The sequence below is a fragment of the Scyliorhinus torazame genome, chromosome 3, assembly GCF_047496885.1.
Source record: "Scyliorhinus torazame isolate Kashiwa2021f chromosome 3, sScyTor2.1, whole genome shotgun sequence".
NCBI classification, from domain to species: Eukaryota; Metazoa; Chordata; class Chondrichthyes; order Carcharhiniformes; family Scyliorhinidae; genus Scyliorhinus; species Scyliorhinus torazame.
The window spans coordinates 377446503-377463198 of NC_092709.1; the positions used below are offsets into that span (position 1 = coordinate 377446503).

The 16696-nt window shown below is 49.9% G+C and overlaps 1 protein-coding gene across 3 annotated transcripts in view; it reads right to left on the reverse strand.

Annotated features, from left to right (window-relative positions):
- fam113 (family with sequence similarity 113) overlaps positions 1-16696 on the reverse strand; it is a 37552-nt gene that overhangs the window by 2418 nt on the left and 18438 nt on the right. The window contains exons 3-6 of one of the 3 annotated variants that reach the window (XM_072497985.1): positions 4714-4937; positions 4175-4325; positions 3085-3340; positions 2293-2484 (exon numbers count right to left, since the gene is read on the reverse strand). In XM_072497985.1, coding sequence (XP_072354086.1) covers positions 2293-2484; positions 3085-3340; positions 4175-4325; positions 4714-4937 — 823 coding nt within the window. Of the gene's footprint in view, positions 1-2292; positions 2491-3084; positions 3341-4174; positions 4326-4713; positions 4938-16696 lie in introns of all 3 variants that reach the window. The other 2 variants (XM_072497984.1, XM_072497986.1) reach the window with 2 other exon arrangements.

The window sequence follows — 16696 nt, forward strand, 5'->3', positions numbered from 1 at the left end:
GCTGGTCCGGATCCCAGAGTTCCAAATCCCAGAGTTCCGGCTGGTCCGGATCCCAGAGTTCCGGATCCCAGAGTTCCGGCTGGTCCGGATCCCAGAGTTCCGGCTGGTCCGGATCCCAGAGTTCCAAATCCCAGAGTTCCGGCTGGTCCGGATCCCAGAGTTCCGGATCCCAGAGTTCCGGCTGGTCCGGATCCCAGAGTTCCGGCTGGTCCGGATCCCATAGTTCCGGCAGATCCGGATCCCAGATTTCCTGCTGGTCCGGATCCCAGTGTTCCGGCTGGACCGGACCTCCAGTGTTCCGGCTGGTCCGGATCCCAGAGTTCCGGATCCCAGAGTTCCGGCTTGTCCGGATCCTAGAGTTCCGGTTGGTCCGGATCCCAGAGTTCCGGATCCCAGAGTTCCGGCTGGTCCGGATCCCAGAGTTCCGGCTGGTCCGGATCCCAGTGTTCCGGCTGGTCCGGATCCCAGAGCTCTGGCTGGTCCGGATCCCAGAGCTCCGGCTGGTCCGGAGCCCAGAGTTCCGGATCCCAGAGTTCCGGCTGGTCCGGATCCCAGTGTTCCAAATCCCAGAGTTCCGGCTGGTCCGGGTCCCAGTGTTCCGGCTGGTCCGCATCCCAGAGTTCCGGCAGGTCCGGATCCCAGAGTTCCGGCTGGTCCGGAGCCCAGAGTTCCGGATCCCAGAGTTCCGGCTGGTCCGGATCCCAGTGTTCCAAATCCCAGAGTTCCGGCTGGTCCGCATCCCAGAGTTCCGGCTGGTCCGGATCCCAGAGTTCCGGCTGGTCCGGGTCCCAGAGTTCCGGATCCCAGAGTTCCGGATCCCAGTGTTCCGACTGGTCCGGATCCCAGTGTTCCAGCTGGTCCGGATCCCAGAGTTCTGGATCCCAGAGTTCCGGCTGGTCCGGATCCCAGAGTTCCGGCTGGTCTGGATCCCAGAGTTCCAAATCCCAGAGTTCCGGCTGGTCCGGATCCCAGAGTTCCGGATCCCAGAGTTCCGGCTGGTCCGGATCCCAGAGTTCCGGCTGGTCCGGATCCCAGAGTTCCGGATCCCAGAGTTCCAAATCCCAGAGTTCCGGCTGGTCCGGATCCCAGAGTTCCGGATCCCAGAGTTCCGGCTGGTCCGGATCCCAGAGTTCCGGCTGGTCCGGATCCCATAGTTCCGGCAGATCCGGATCCCAGATTTCCTGCTGGTCCGGATCCCAGTGTTCCGGCTGGTCCGGACCTCCAGTGTTCCGGCTGGTCCGGATCCCAGAGTTCCGGATCCCAGAGTTCCGGCTGGTCCGGATCCCAAAGTTCCGGCTGGTCCGGATCCCAGAGTTCCGGCTGGTCCGGATCCCAGAGTTCCGGCTGGTCCGGATCCCAGAGTTCCGGCTGGTCCGGATCCCAGAGTTCCAAATCCCAGAGTTCCGGATCCCAGTGTTCTGACTGGTCCGGATCCCAGAGTTCCGGCTTGTCCGGATCCCAGTGATCCGGTTGGTCTGGATCCCAGTGTTCCGGCTGGTCCGGACCCCCAGTGTTCCGGCTGGTCCGGATCCCAGAGTTCCGGCTGGTCCGGATCCCAGAGTTCCAGGTCCCAGAGTTCCGGCTGGTCCGGATCCCAGAGTTCCGGATCCCAGAATTCCGGCTGGTTCGGATCCCAGAGTTCCAGCAGGTCCGGATCCCAGAGTTCCGGCTGGTCTGGATCCCAGAGTTCCAAATCCCAGAGTTCCGGATCCCAGTGTTCCGACTGGTCTGGATCCCAGAGTTCCGGAACCCAGAGTTCCGGCTGGTCCGGACCCCAGAGTTCCGGATCCCAGAGTTCCGGTTGGTCCGGACCCCAGAGTTCCGGATCCCAGAGTTCCAGCTGGTCCGGATCCCAGAGTTCCGGCTGGTCCGGATCCCAGAGTTCCGGATCCCAGAGTTCCGGCTGATCCGGATCCCAGAGTTCCGGATCCCAGAGTTCCGGCTGGTCCGGATCCCAGAGTTACAGATCCCAGAGTTCCGGATCCCAGAGTTCCGGCTGGTCCGGATCCCAGAGTTACAGATCCCAGAGTTCCGGATCCCAGAGTTCCGGCTGGTCCGGATCCCAGAGTTCCGGATCCCAGAGTTCCGGCTGGTCCGGATCCCAGAGTTCCGGCTGGTCCGGATCCCAGAGTTCCGGATCCCAGAGTTCCGGCTGGTCCGGATCCCAGAGTTCCGGATCCCAGAGTTCCGGCTGGTCTGGATCCCAGAGTTCCGGCTGGTCCGGATCCCAGAGTTCCGGCTGGTCATGTGATATTAGACAGTAACGAGCAGCCGTTTCAATGTGAATCTGACCTGGGCAGTTGGTGTTGGAGTTGGAGGCGGTGAATCCAGGGAGCAGGTCCCCCTCTCGGGATACAGGACGGTCCAGGAAAAAGTCCATTTCGGAAGCATGGATTCTGGGTAATCCACGTCTCTCCCACTGGACTGGGGCAGCCAATCCCGGCCCAGTCACCGGCAGATTCCTCCACACAAACTCCAGTGGAACTGCAGCTGGGAATATATTCAACCATTTAGCATGTTGGAGACAGGGTGTGAAATATACCCCCCCCCCCCCCCCCCCGGTGTACCCCCCCCCCCCGTGTATCCCCCCATGTACCCCCCACCCTCCCAGTGTACCCCACCCTCCCAGTGTACCCCCACCAGTGTACCCCCCACCCTCCCAATGTACCCCCCACCCTCCCAATGTACCTCCCACCCGCCCAGTGTACCCTCCCCACCAGTGTACCCCACCCCCACCCATGACAGTGTACCCCCCCACCACCAGTGTACCCTCCCCCCCAGTGTACCCTCCCCCCAGTGTACCCCCCACCCTCCCAGTGTACACCTCAGTGTACCCCACCCTCAATGTACCCCCCACCCTCCCAGTTGTACCCCACCCCCCCAGTATACCCCCACCCATGACACAGTGTACCCTCACCACCCGACCAGTGTACGCCCCCACCCCCACCACACAGTCACCCCTCCCACACAGTGTACCCCCCCCCCCCCCACCAGACAAGGTACTCCCCCTCCCACCCGCCTCTGCTTCCAATCCTCCAAACTGTTCCCCCACAGGGCTGATGATTTTGGCGGGTGTTTTGTCACCTTGTGGTTTGTGAGGGTGAGGGTGAGGGGACAGAGAAACGCCCCAGGCCTCCGCAATGTGCTGCAGCAAGGTGAAGGTGATCCTTCGATGAACCACTTTGTTCCAGTGAATTCCATCAGCCGCTCGGTGCTGGAGGTGGAAGCGGAATTGGTAATGCAAGTCTAACACATCAAAACCATGAGCGTCGGCGAGCAGGGCGCTGTAGAAATTGGCTTCAATCACATCACAGCGAAGAGTAACATCCAAATACTGCAACTGCAGAACAGAGAGCATCATCGAGCCAAGATCAGCTGGAAATCTCCACCACCGCGCGCGCACGCACCCAGACAGAGAGCCGCGCGCACAAACCCCGGACGCGCGCACACACAAACACCAGACTGCACGGGCGCACACATAACACAGCGGGTCATGAACGCACACAGGCGTGTACACAAACAGCGGACCACAAACGCACATACCATGGACCATGAAAACACGCACACACACAACTGATGGTGTTGTGTCCACATTAACCCTTACCAACTTTTACAGACGCACCATAGAAAGCATCCTATCGGGCTGCATCACAGCCTGGTATGGCAACTGCTCGGCCCAGGACCGCAAGAAACTTCAGAGAGTCGTGAACACCGCCCAGTCCATCACACGAACCTGCCTCCCATCCATTGACTCCATCTACACCTCCCGCTGCCTGGGGAAAGCGGGCAGTATCATCAAAGACCCCTCCCACCCAGCTTACTCACTCTTCCAACTTCTTCCATCGGGCAGGAGATACAGAAGTCTGAGAACACGCACGAACAGCCTCAAAAACAGCTTCTTCCCCACTGTCACCAGACTCCTAAATGACCCTCTTATGGACTGACCTCATTAACACTGCACCCTGTGTGCTTCACCCGATGCCGGTGTTATGTAGTTACATTGTAGATGTTGTGTTGCCCTATTATGTATTTTCTTTTATTCCCTTTTCTTCTCATGTACTTAATGATCTGTTGAGCTGCTTGGAGAAAAATACTTTTCACTGTCCCTCGGTACACGTGACAATAAACCAAACCAAACACACAATTACCCCGTACGGACGATGATTACCCTTACCTCTGGTATCAGGAAGCCACCTTTGATCTTTTTACCCAGAGGCATCGTCATGTTCCAGATCACCAGACATTCTGGGAGTAGGACCTCATTCAATCGAGTGAAGAAAGTGTCCAGATTCTCTCTGTATTGTTGTATAGAATTGGATCCGTACCTGCCGATGTCAGCACGAGACCAGAATCATTCATGGCAAAGGAGTGAATACAGCAACAGGACAGTGTGTGGAAACGTTTGCCGAGCCGGTCCGCCCCCCCCCCCCCGACAGGGCCGCCGCCCCCCCCCCCCCCCGACAGGGCCGCCGCCCCCCCCCCCCCCCCGACAGGGCCGCCCCCCCCCCCCGACAGGACCGCGCCCCCCCCGACAGGACCGCAACCCCCCCCCCCCCCCCCGGGGCGCGCACACTGCCCCCCCCCTCCCCCCCCCACGTGCACCTCTCCCCCCCCGGGCGCACACACCGCCCCCCCCCGGGGCATACCCGATACCCCCTCACACACCCGATCCCCCCTCACACACCCGATCCCCCCTCACACTCAGCCCAATACCTGGAAATGTCCCAGACACAGGAGTTGACAATCAGAACGTCAGGTTGCAGTCCGGTCTGGAAATCGGCCAAGACACTCTCCACATAGTTGGAGTAAATGCGTGTGAGGAAGTAGAAGCGGAGGAGGTGGGAGGGGCTGTGATACTGTCGTACTTCCCGATAGTCGGTGTTATTGCTCAGCTTCCCACCTTCAACCAGCTGATCGCCCTCAAAGCTCAGCTCGCCCTGCAGACACACCTCAGCCGTTAGTGACTCCGCGCACACCATCTCCGCAAATCCCATCCTCCGGCTCCTCTACATTCACCGAGTGGATAAACGTCCGAATCTCACTTCCTGATCCAATCCCATGCCCGTGGATTCACATCCCCCACCCAGCTGTTCCACTCCCTCACCCACAACCCAACCACCACCCCCCCCCTCACATATGTGGGAGTTCTGTGCCGCTTCCAGCATCCCGTGTGGCTCCATCTGCAGCAAGTGTAACGATTGGCAGCTCCTCACAGACCACATGGTTCGGTTGGAGCAGCAATTGGATGCACTTAGGAGCATGCAGGTGGCAGAAAGCGTCATAGATCGCAGTTATGTAAGTGTGGTCACACCCAAGGAGCAGGCAGAGAAATGGGTGACCACCAGAAAGGGCAGGCAGTCAGTGCAGGAATCCCCTGTGGTTGTCCCCCTCTCGAACAGGTATACCCCTTTGGATACTGTCGGGGGGATAGCCTATCAGGGGAAAACAGCAGCAGCCAGAGCAGTGGCACCACGGCTGGCTCTGATGTTCAGAAGGGAGGGTCAAAGCGCAGAAGAGTAATAGTAATAGGGGACTCTATAGTCAGGGGCACAGATAGGCACTTCTGTGGACGTGAAAGAGACTCCAGGATGGTATGTTGCCTCCCTGGTGCCAGGGTCCAGGATGTCGCAGGAAGGGGCATGAGGTCCTGCAGCAGGAGTTCAGGGAGCTAGGCAGAAAGTTAAAAGACAGGACCTCTAGGGTTGTAATCTCGGGATTACTCCCTGTGCCACGTGCCAGTGAGGCTAGAAATAGGAAGATAGAGCAGCTAAACACGTGGCTAAACAGCTAGTGTAGGAGGGAGGGTTTCAGTTATCTGGACCACTGGGAGATCTTCCGGGGCAGGTGTGACCTATATAAGAAGGACGGGTTGCATCTAAACCGGAGAGGCATAAATATCCTGGCCGCGAGGTTTGCTAGTGTCACATGGGAGGGTTTAAACTAGTATGGCAGGGGGGTGGGTACCGGAGCAATAGGTCAGAAAGTAAAAACATTGAGGGAGAACTAGGGAATAGGGTCAGTATGACTCTGAGGGAGAGCAGACAGGGGGATGGTGCTGAAAACAGCGGGACTGGTGGCCTGAAGTGCAGATTGGCATGTGAGAGTACCTTTAAGAACTGGATGTTTAAGCAATGTACCTTTAAGAAAACAGTGATGTCATAGAGTGGGTGTAGCTCAGCTCAGGTCAGCCATTTTGCAGTTTGGTTTTGAAGGTTTTTAGTTTCAGTTTAAAAAGCAGTGGGTGTGTGTCTGTGTGTTTCCAGAGAGCTGCAGGAAGAAAGCAAAGTGATGGAGCTGAAATCAACCAAGCTAATATATCTCTGCCATTCTACAGAAAATATATATATCCTTTAACCGGATGTGATTCTGTTTAAAGGTGTTAAGTCTCTTGAAGTTTGAAGGAACATTTTGAGGAATTATTTACTGTTGTAATATTTTCTGAGTATTTTTGAAGTAAGGGGTGTTAAGAGATCCAATGTTTATTTCAGATGTTAAGTTGAGTTCATGGAATAAACAGTGTTTTGAGTTTAAAACCCACGTGTCCATAATTGTAATCCCACTCCTCGGGAGCAAGCCGTGTGCTCGGAAAAGCAACAAATCCATTAAAGGCGGAGGTTGGTTGAACTCCACGATACATTTTGAGGTTCTGAAAACACCTCGCCCATAACAATTGGGGCTCGTCCGAGATAAAAGTCTATCTATTGGATTGGCTTTTGTGAACTTAAAGACAGTGAAGGATTGTTGCTTTTCCGGTGTGGTATTTTAGTTTAAGTGGGGAGAGTGTTGTGAACAATGGCTCTTTCAGAGGCTCAGAAGTTTTTGGGCGTGGAGAATGTCACACGTAGTACTTTACGGACAGAAACGAAAAGCAGACTGTTAGATTTGGCAAGAACATTGCAGTTAACATTACCTGACAAAATGCGAAAAGATGAGGTAATTATGGCGATGGTTAAGCATTTAAAGTTGCCTGAGATAGAGTTTGACTCATTGGAAATGGCAAAAATTCAGTTGCAAATTAAACAAATGGAACATGAGAAAGAATTAAAGCGGCTGGCATACGAGAGTGAGAGAGAGGAAAGAGAAAGAGAGAAAAACAGAGAAAGAGAGAGAGGAAAAAGAAAAGAAGAGAGAAGAAAGGAGAAAAGAAAGAATAGCCCCCGCAGAACAAAAAGATAAAGAAAGGGAGATACAGATCAGGGAAAAAGATAAAGAAAGGGAGTTAGAACTTCAGAAAATGGCCATGAAACATGACAATCAGTTAAAATTGGCAGACGTAAAGGGAAACGTACAGTTGGATGATAGTGATGAGGATAGTGAGAAAGAGCGTCATAGTCGAAGGCTTGGTGGGAATCTATTTAAATATGTCCAAGTATTGCCAAGGTTTGACGAGAAGGAAGTGGAAGCCTTTTTCATTTCATTTGAGAAGGTAGCTAAACAAATGAAATGGCCACAGGACATGTGGGTGTTTCTGATTCAAACAAAGCTGGTAGGTAGGGCTAGTGGAGTGTTTGCATCACTACCGGAGGAGGTATCTGGAACGTATGAGGAGGTGAAGAAATCCATCTTAAGTGCATAATAGTGCCTGAAGCTTACAGACAAAGGTTTAGAAATTGAAGGAAAGAATTTGGTCAAACATACATGGAGTTTGAAAGGCTCAAACAGAGTAATTTTGATAGGTGGATAAGGGCTTTGAAAATAGACCAAACGTATGAAGCTCTCAGAGAAATTATACTTTGAGGAGTTTACAAATTCAATTCCTGATGTAGTGAGAACTCATGTGGAAGAACAGAGGGTTAAAACTGAGTGATTAGCAGCGGAAAGGGCAGATGATTATGAATTAGTTCATAAATAAAAGATTGGTTTCCGACATCAGTTTCAGCCTGTGAGGGATAGAAACTGGGGACATGAGAAATACTCAAGGGGTAAAGGTAAAGGATATCTGATGGGAGATAGTAAAGAGAGTGTACCTCAGATTAAAAAAGAAATCCAGGAGGGTGGAAAAGAAATGTAAAGTTTAAAATGTTTTTACTGTAATAAACTAGGCCATGTAAAGTCACAGTGTTGGTGGTTGAAGAAAAGCACTGGGAAGGCTGATGTGGTAAAACAGGATAAGACAGTGGGGTTTGTTAGAGTGGTGAAGGAAAGCCCAAGTGAAGCGAAGGAGGTGCAAACGATTGTACAGCCTGTTCAAGAAGGAATTGTTAAGAAGGTGCCAGATGTTTTTAAAGACTTTCCTTGTGTGGGTAAAGTTTACTCATGTGTATCAGGAGGAGCAGGTAAAGAAGTCACAATTTTAAGAGATACAGGGGCTAGTCAATCTTTAATGGTAAGATATGAGGAATTATGGAGTTTGGGAAGAATGTTGCCAGAAAAGGTGGTGATGGGAGACTTCAACTTCCCCAATATTGACTGGGACTCACTTAGTGCCAGGGGCTTAGACGGGGTGGAGTTTGTAAGGAGCATCCAGGAGGGCTTCTTAAAACAATATGTAGACAGTCCAACTAGGGAAGGGGCGGTACTGGACCTGGTATTGGGAAATGAGCCCGGCCAGGTGGTAGATGTTTCATTAGGGGGAGCATTTCGGAAACAGTGACCACAATTCAGTAAGTTTTAAAGTACTGGTGGACAAGGATAAGAGTGGTCCTAGGGTGAATGTGCTAAATTGGGGGAAGGCTAATTATAACAATATTAGGTGGGAACTGAAGAACCTAGATTGAGGGCAGATGTTTGAGGGTAGTGGGTGCCTGGAACTCACTACCGGAGGAGGTAGTGGAAGCAGGGACGATAGGGACATTTAAGGGGCATCTTGACAAATATATGAATAGGATGGGAATAGAAGGATACGGACCCAGGAAGTGTAGAAGATTGTAGTTTAGTCGGGCAGTATGGTCGGCCCGGGCTTGGAGGGCCGAAGGGCCTGTTCCTGTGCTGTACATTTCTTTGTTCTTTGTAAATCAACATCTGACATGTAGGAGGCTTTCAAATTTCAGTTGAAAGGAATTCAGGACAGGCATGTTCCTGTGAGGAAGAAGGATAAATACGGCAATGTTCGGGAACCTTGGATAACGAGAGATATTGTAGGCCTCGTCAAAAAGAAAAAGGAGGCATTTGTCAGTGCTAAAAGGTTGGGAACAGACGAAGCCTGTGTGGAATATAAGGAAAGTAGGAAGAAACTTAACCAAGGGGCTGTTTAGCACAGGGCTAAATCGCTGGCTTTGAAAGCAGACCAAGGCAGGCCAGCAGCACGGTTCAATTCCCGTACCAGCCTCCCTGAACAGGCGCCATAATGTGGCGACTAGGGGCTTTTCACAGTAACTTCATTTGAAGCCTACTTGTGACAATAAGTGATTTTCATTTCATTTTCTTTTCATTTCATTTCATTTCAAGGGGTCAGGAGGGCTAAAAGGGGTCACGAAAAGTCATTGGCAAATAGGATTAAGGAAAATCCCAAGGCTTTTTACACGTACATAAAAAGCAAGAGGGTAGCCAGGGAAAGGGTTGGCCCACTGAAGGATAGGCAAGGGAATCTATGTGTGGAGCCAGAGGAAATGGGCGAGGTACTAAATGAATACTTTGCATCAGTATTCACCAAAGAGAAGAAATTGGTAGATGTTGAGTCTGGAGAAGGGTGTGTAGATAGCCTGGGTCACATTGAGATCGAAAAAGACGAGGTGTTGGGTGTCTTAAAAAATATTAAGGTAGATAAGCCCCCAGGGCCTGATGGGATCTACCCCAGAATATTGAAGGAGGCTAGAGAGGAAATTGCTGAGGCCTTGACAGAAATCTTTGGATCCTCACTGTCTTCAGGTGATGTCCCGGAGGACTGGAGAATACCCAATTTTGTTCCTTTATTTAAGAAGGGTAGCAAGGATATTCCAGGGAACTACAGGCCGGTGAGCCTTACATCAGTGGTAGGGGAATTATTGGAGAGAATTCTTCGAGACAGGATCTACTCTCATTTGGAAGCAAGTGGACATATTAGCGAAAGGCAGCATGGTTTTGTGAAGGGGAGGTAGTGTCTCACTAACTTGATCGAGTTTTTCGAGGAGGTCAGAAAAATGATTGATGCAGGTAGGGCAGTGGATGTTGTCGATATGGACTTCAGTAAGCCCTTTGACAAAGTCCCTCAGGGCAGACTGGTACAAAATGTGAAGTCACATGGGATCAGGGGTGAGCTGGCAAGGTGGATACAGAACTGGCTAGGTCCTAGAAGGCAGAGAGTAGCAATGGAAGGATGCAATGGAAACATTCTGGGTGCAGAAGAGATTTACCAGAATGTTGCCTGGTATGGAGGGCATTAGCTATGAGGAGCGGTTGAATAAACTCGGTTTGTTCTCACTGGAACGAAGAAGGTTGAGGGGAGACCTGATAGAGGTCTACAAAATTATGAGGGGCATAGACAGAGTGGATAGTCAGAGGCTTTTCCCCAGGGTAGAGGGGTCAATTACTAGGGGGCATAGGTTTAAGGTGAGAGGGACAAGGTTTAGAGTAGATGTACGAGGCAAGTTTTTTACGCAGAGGGTAGTTGGTGCCTGGAACTCGCTACCGGAGGAGGTGGTGGAAGCAGGGACGATAGTGACATTTAAGGGGCATCTTGACAAATACATGAATAGGATGGGAATAGAGGGATACGGACCCAGGAAGTGTAGAAGATTGTAGTTTAGTCGGGCAGCATGGTCGGCACGGGCTTGGAGGGCCGAAGGGCCTGTTCCTGTGCTGTACATTTCTTTGTTCTTTTCTAATTGGAGGGCTGTGACCAGTGGTGTTCCACAGGGATCAGTGTTGGGACCTTTGCTCTTTGTAGTATATATAAATGATTTAGAGGAAAATGTAACTGGTCTGATTAGTAAGTTTGCGGACGACACAAAGGTTGGTGGAATTGCGGATAGCGATGAGGACTGTCAGAGGATACAGCAGGATTTAGATTGTTTGGAGACTTGGGCAGAGAGATGGCAGATGGAGTTTAATCCAGACAAATGTGAGGCAATGCATTTTGGAAGGTCTAATACAGGTAGGGAATATACAGTGGATGGTAAAACCCTCATGAGTATTGACAGTCAAGAGAGATCTAGGAGTACAGGTCCACAGGTCACTGAAAGGGGCAACACATAGAACATAACAGCGCAGTACAGGCCCTTCGGCCCTCGATGTTGCACCGACCTGTGAAACCACTCTAAAGCCCATCTACACTATTCCCTTATCGTCCATATGTCTATCCAATGACCATTTGAATGCCCTTAGTGTTGGCAAGTCCACTACTGTTGCAGGCAGGGCATTCCACACCCTTACTACTCTGAGTAAAGAACCTACCTCTGACATCTATCTTATATCTATCTCCCCTCAATTTAAAGCTATGTCCCCTCGTGCTAGACATCACCATCCGAGGAAAAAGGTTCTCACTGTCCACCCTATCCAATCCTCTGATCATCTTGTATGCCTCAATTAAGTCACCTCTTAACCTTCTTCTCTCTAACGAAAACAGCCTCAAGTCCCTCAGCCTTTCCTCATAAGATCTTCCCTCCATACCAGGCAACATTCTGGTAAATCTCCTCTGCACCCTTTCCAATGCTTCCACATCCTTCCTATAATGCGGCGACCAGAATTGCACGCAATACTCCAAATGCGGCCGCACCAGAGTTTTGTACAGCTGCAACATGACCTCATGGCTCCAAAACTCAATCCCTCTACCAATAAAAGCTAACACACCGTACGCCTTCTTAACAATCCTCTCAACCTGGGTGGCAACTTTCAGGGATCTATGTACATGGACACCGAGATCTCTCTGCTCATCCACACTGCCAAGAATCTTACCATTAGCCCAGTACTCGGTCTTCCTGTTATTCCTTCCAAAATGAATCACCTCACACTTTTCTGCATTAAACTCCATTTGCCACCTCTCAGCCCAGCGCTGCAGCTTATCTATGTCCCTCTGTAACTTGTAACATCCTTCCACACTGTCCACAACTCCACCGACTTTAGTATCATCTGCAAATTTACTCACCCATACTTCTACGCCCTCCTCCAGGTCATTTATAAAAATGCCAAACAGCAGTGGCCCCAAAACAGATCCTTGTGGTACACCACTAGTAACTGGACTCCAGTCTGAACCTTTCCCATCAACCACCACCCTTTGTCTTCTTCCAGCTAGCCAATTTCTAATCCAAACTGCTAAATCTCCCTGAATCCCATGCTTCCGTATTTTCTGCAGTAGCCTACCGTGGGGAACCTTATCAAACGCTTTACTGAAATCTATATACACCACATCAACTGCTTTACCCTCATCCACCTGTTTGGTCACCTTCTCAAAGAACTCAATAAGGTTTGTGAGGCACGACCTACCCTTCACAAAACCGTGTTGACTATGTCTAATCAAATTATTCCTTTCCAGATGATTATACACCCTAGCTCTTATAATCCTTTCCAAGATTTTGCCCACGACAGAAGTAAGGCTCACTGGTCTATAGTTACCGGGGTTGTCTCTACTCCTTCTTGAACAAGGGGACAACATTTGCTATCCTCCAATCTTCTGGCACTATTCCTGTGGACAAAGATGACTTAAAGATCAAAGCCAAAGGCTCAGCAATCTCCTCCCTAGCTTCCCAGAGAATCCTCGGATAAATCCCATTCAGCCCAGGGGACTTATCTATTTTCACCCTTTCCAGAATTGTTAACACCTCCTCCTTATGAACCTCAAGCCCTTAGAACATAGAACAATACAGCGCAGTACAGGCCCTTCGGCCCACGATGTTGCACCAAAACAAAAGCCATCTAATCTACACTATGCCATTATCATCCATATGTTTATCCAATAAACTTTTAAATGCCCTCAATGTTGGCGAGTTCACTACTGTTGCAGGTAGGCATTCCACGGCCTCACTACTCTTTGCGTAAAGAACCTACCTCTGACCTCTGTCCTATATCTATTACCCCTCAGTTTAAAGTTATGTCCCCTCGTGCCAGCCATGTCCATCCGCGGGAGAAGGCTCTCACTGTCCACCCTATCTAACCCCCTGATCATTTTGTATGCCTCTATTAAGTCTCCTCTTAACCTGCTTCTCTCCAACGAAAACAACCTCAAGTCCATCAGCCTTTCCTCATAAGATTTTCCCTCCATACCAGGCAACATCCTGGTAAACCTCCTCTGCACCCGCTCCAAAGCCTCCACGTCCTTCCTATAATGCGGTGACCAGAACTGTACGCAATACTCCAAATGCGGCCGTACCAGAGTTTTGTACAGCTGCAACATGACCTCCTGACTCCGGAACTCAATCCCTCTACCAATAAAGGCCAACACTCCATAGGCCTTCTTCACAACCCTATCAACCTGGGTGGCAACTTTCAGGGATCTATGTACATGGACACCTAGATCCCTCTGCTCATCCACACTTCCAAGAACTTTACCATTAGCCAAATATTCCGCATTCCTGTTATTCCTTCCAAAGTGAATCACCTCACACTTCTCTACATTAAACTCCATTTGCCACCTCTCAGCCCAGCTCTGCAGCTTATCTATATCCCTCTGTAACCTACTACATCCTTCCACACTGTCGACAACACCACCGACTTGAGTATCGTCTGCAAATTTACTCACCCACCCTTCTGCGCCTTCCTCTAGGTCATTGATAAAAATGACAAACAGCAACGGCCCCAGAACAGATCCTTGTGATACGCCACTTGTGACTGTACTCCATTCTGAACATTTCCCATCAACCACCTCTTCTTTCAGCTAGCCAATTTCTGATCCACATCTCTAAATCTCCCTCAATCCCCAGCCTCCGTATTTTCTGCAATAGCCTACCGTGGGGAACCTTATCAAACGCTTTACTGAAATCCATATCCCTTCTAGTCGAGTAGCCTGAATCTCAGTATTCTCCTCGACAACATTGTCTTTTTCCTGTGTGAATACTGATGAAAAACATTCATTTAGCACCGCTCCTATCTCCTCGGACTCCAAGCACAACTTCCCACTACTGTCTTTGACTGGCCCTACTCTTACCCTAGTCATTCTTTTATTCCCGACATATCTATAGAAAGCTTTAGGGTTATCCTTGATCCTTCCTGCCAAAGACTTCTCATGTCCCCTCCTGGCTCTTCTTAGCTCTCTTTAGATCCTTCCCAGCTAACACAGGTGGAGAAGGTGGTCACGAAGGCATACGGCATGCTCGCCTTCATTGGCCGGGGCATTGTGTATAAGAATTGGCAAGTCATGTTGCAGCTGTATAGAACCTTAGTTAGGCCACACTTGGAGTATAGTGTTCAATTCTGGTTGCCACACTACCAGAAGGATGTGGAGGCTTTAGAGAGGGTGCAGAAGAGATTTACCAGAATGTTGCCTGGTATGGAGGGCATTAGCTATGCAGAGCGGTTGAATAAACTCGGTTTGTTCTCACTGGAACGACGGAGGTTGTGGGACGACCTGATTGAGGTCTACAAAATTGAGGGGCATAGACAAAGTGGATAGTCAGAGGCTTTTCCCCAGGGTAGAGGGGTCAATTACTAGGGGGCATAGGTTTCAGGTGCAACGGGCAAGGTTTAGAGAAGATATAGTCCAGCAACTAAGGTAGCCGATGTTCAGGATGTCAAAGCGTGTAGTGAGGCAGTGGGGAAGGGAACACTGACAAAGGAGAGTACTTGCAGGCACGGAGATGGGTTGAAGTGTGTATACTTCAACGCAAGAAGCATCAGGAATAAGGTGGGTGAACTTAAGGCATGGATCGGTACTTGGGACTACGATGTGCTGGCCATCACGGAAACTTGGATAGAAGAGGGGCAGAAATGGTTGTTGGAGGTCCCTGGTTATAGATGTTTCAATAAGATTAGGGAGGGTGGTAAAAGAGGCGGGGGGTGGGGGTGGGGGGGGGTGGGTTGCATTGTTAATTAGAGATAGTATAACAGCTACAGAAAGGCAGTTCGAGGAGTATCACCCTATTGAGGTAGTATGGGTTGAAGTCAGAAATAGGAAAGGAGCAGTCATCTTGTTAGGAGTTTTCTATAGGCCCCCCCAATAGTAGCAGAGATGTGGAGAAACAGATTGGGAAACAGATTTTGGAAAGGTGCAGATGTCACAGGGTAGTAGTCATGGGTGACTTTAACTTCCCAAATATTGAGTGGAAACTCTTGAGATCAAATAGTTTGGATGGGGTGGTGTTTGTGCAGTGTGTCCAGGAAGCTTTTCTAACACAGTATGTAGATTGTCCAACCAGAGGAGGGACAATATTGGATTTACTACTGGGTAATGAACCAGGGCAAGTGATAGATTTGTTAGTGGAGGAGAATTTTGGAGATAGTGACCACAATTCTGTGACTTTCACTTTAGTAATGGAGAGGGATAGGTGCATGCAACAGGGCAAGGTTTACAATTGGGGGAAGGGTAAATACGATGTTGTCAGACAAGAATTGAAGTGCATAAGTTGGGAACATAGGCTGTCAGGGAAGGACACAAGTGAAATGTGGAACTTGTTCAAGGAACAGGTACTACGTGTCCTTGATATGTATGTCCCTGTCAGGCAGGGAAGAGATGGTCGAGTGAGAGAACCATGGTTGACAAGAGAGGTTGAATGTCTTGTTAAGAGGAAAAAGGAGACTTATGTAAGGCTGAGGAAACAAGGTTCAGACAGGGAGCTGGAGGGATACAAGATAGCCAGGAGGGAACTGAAGAAAGCCATTAGGAGAGCTAAGAGAGGGCATGAACAATCTTTGGCGGGTAGGATCAAGGAAAACCCCAAGGCCTTTTACACATATGTGAGAAATATGAGAATGACTAGAGCGAGGGTAGGTCCGATCAAGGACAGTAGCGGGAGATTGTGGATTGAGTCTGAAGAGACAGGAGACGTCTTGAACGAGTACCAGGATTTATCAGGATGTTGCCTGGAATGGAGAGTAGGTCTTACGAGGAAAGATTGAGGGTGCTAGGCCTTTTCTCATTAGAATGGAGAAGGATGAGGGGCGACCTGATAGAGGTTTATAAGATGATCGGGGAACAGATAGAGTAGACAGTCAGAGACTTTTCCCCCCCCCCGAGTGGAACAAACCATTATGTAAATAGTCCAACTCGGGAAGGGGCCATACTGGACCAGGTATTGGGGAATGATCCCGGCCAGGTGGTTGAAGTTTCAGTCGGTGATTACTTTGGGAATAGCGATCACAATCCTGTAAGTTTTAGAATACTCATGGACAAAGATGAGAGTGGTCCTAAAGAAAGAGTGCTAAATTGGGGAAAGGCCAAGTATAACAAAATTCGGCAGGAGCTAGGGAATGTGGATTGGGAGCAGCTGTTTAAGGGTAAATCCACATTTGAAAGGTGGGAGTCTTTTCAGGAAAGGTTGATTAGAGTGCAGGACAGACATGTCCCTGTGAAAATGAGGGATAGAAATGTCAAGATTAGGGAACCATGGATGACGGGTGGAATTGTGAGACTAGCTAAGATGAAAAAGGAAGCATACATAAGATCGAGGCGACTGAAATCTGATGAAGCTTTGGAGGAATATCGGGAAAGTAGGACAAATCTCAAACGCGCAATAAAGAGGGCTAAAGGAGTCATGAAATATCTTTGGCTAACAGGGTTAAGGAAAATCCCAAAGCCTTTTATTCGTACACAAGGAGCAAGAGGGTAACTAGAGAAAGGATTGGCCCACTCAAAGACAGAAGAGGGAATTTATGCGTGGAGTCAGAGGAAATGGGTGAGATTCTTAATGAG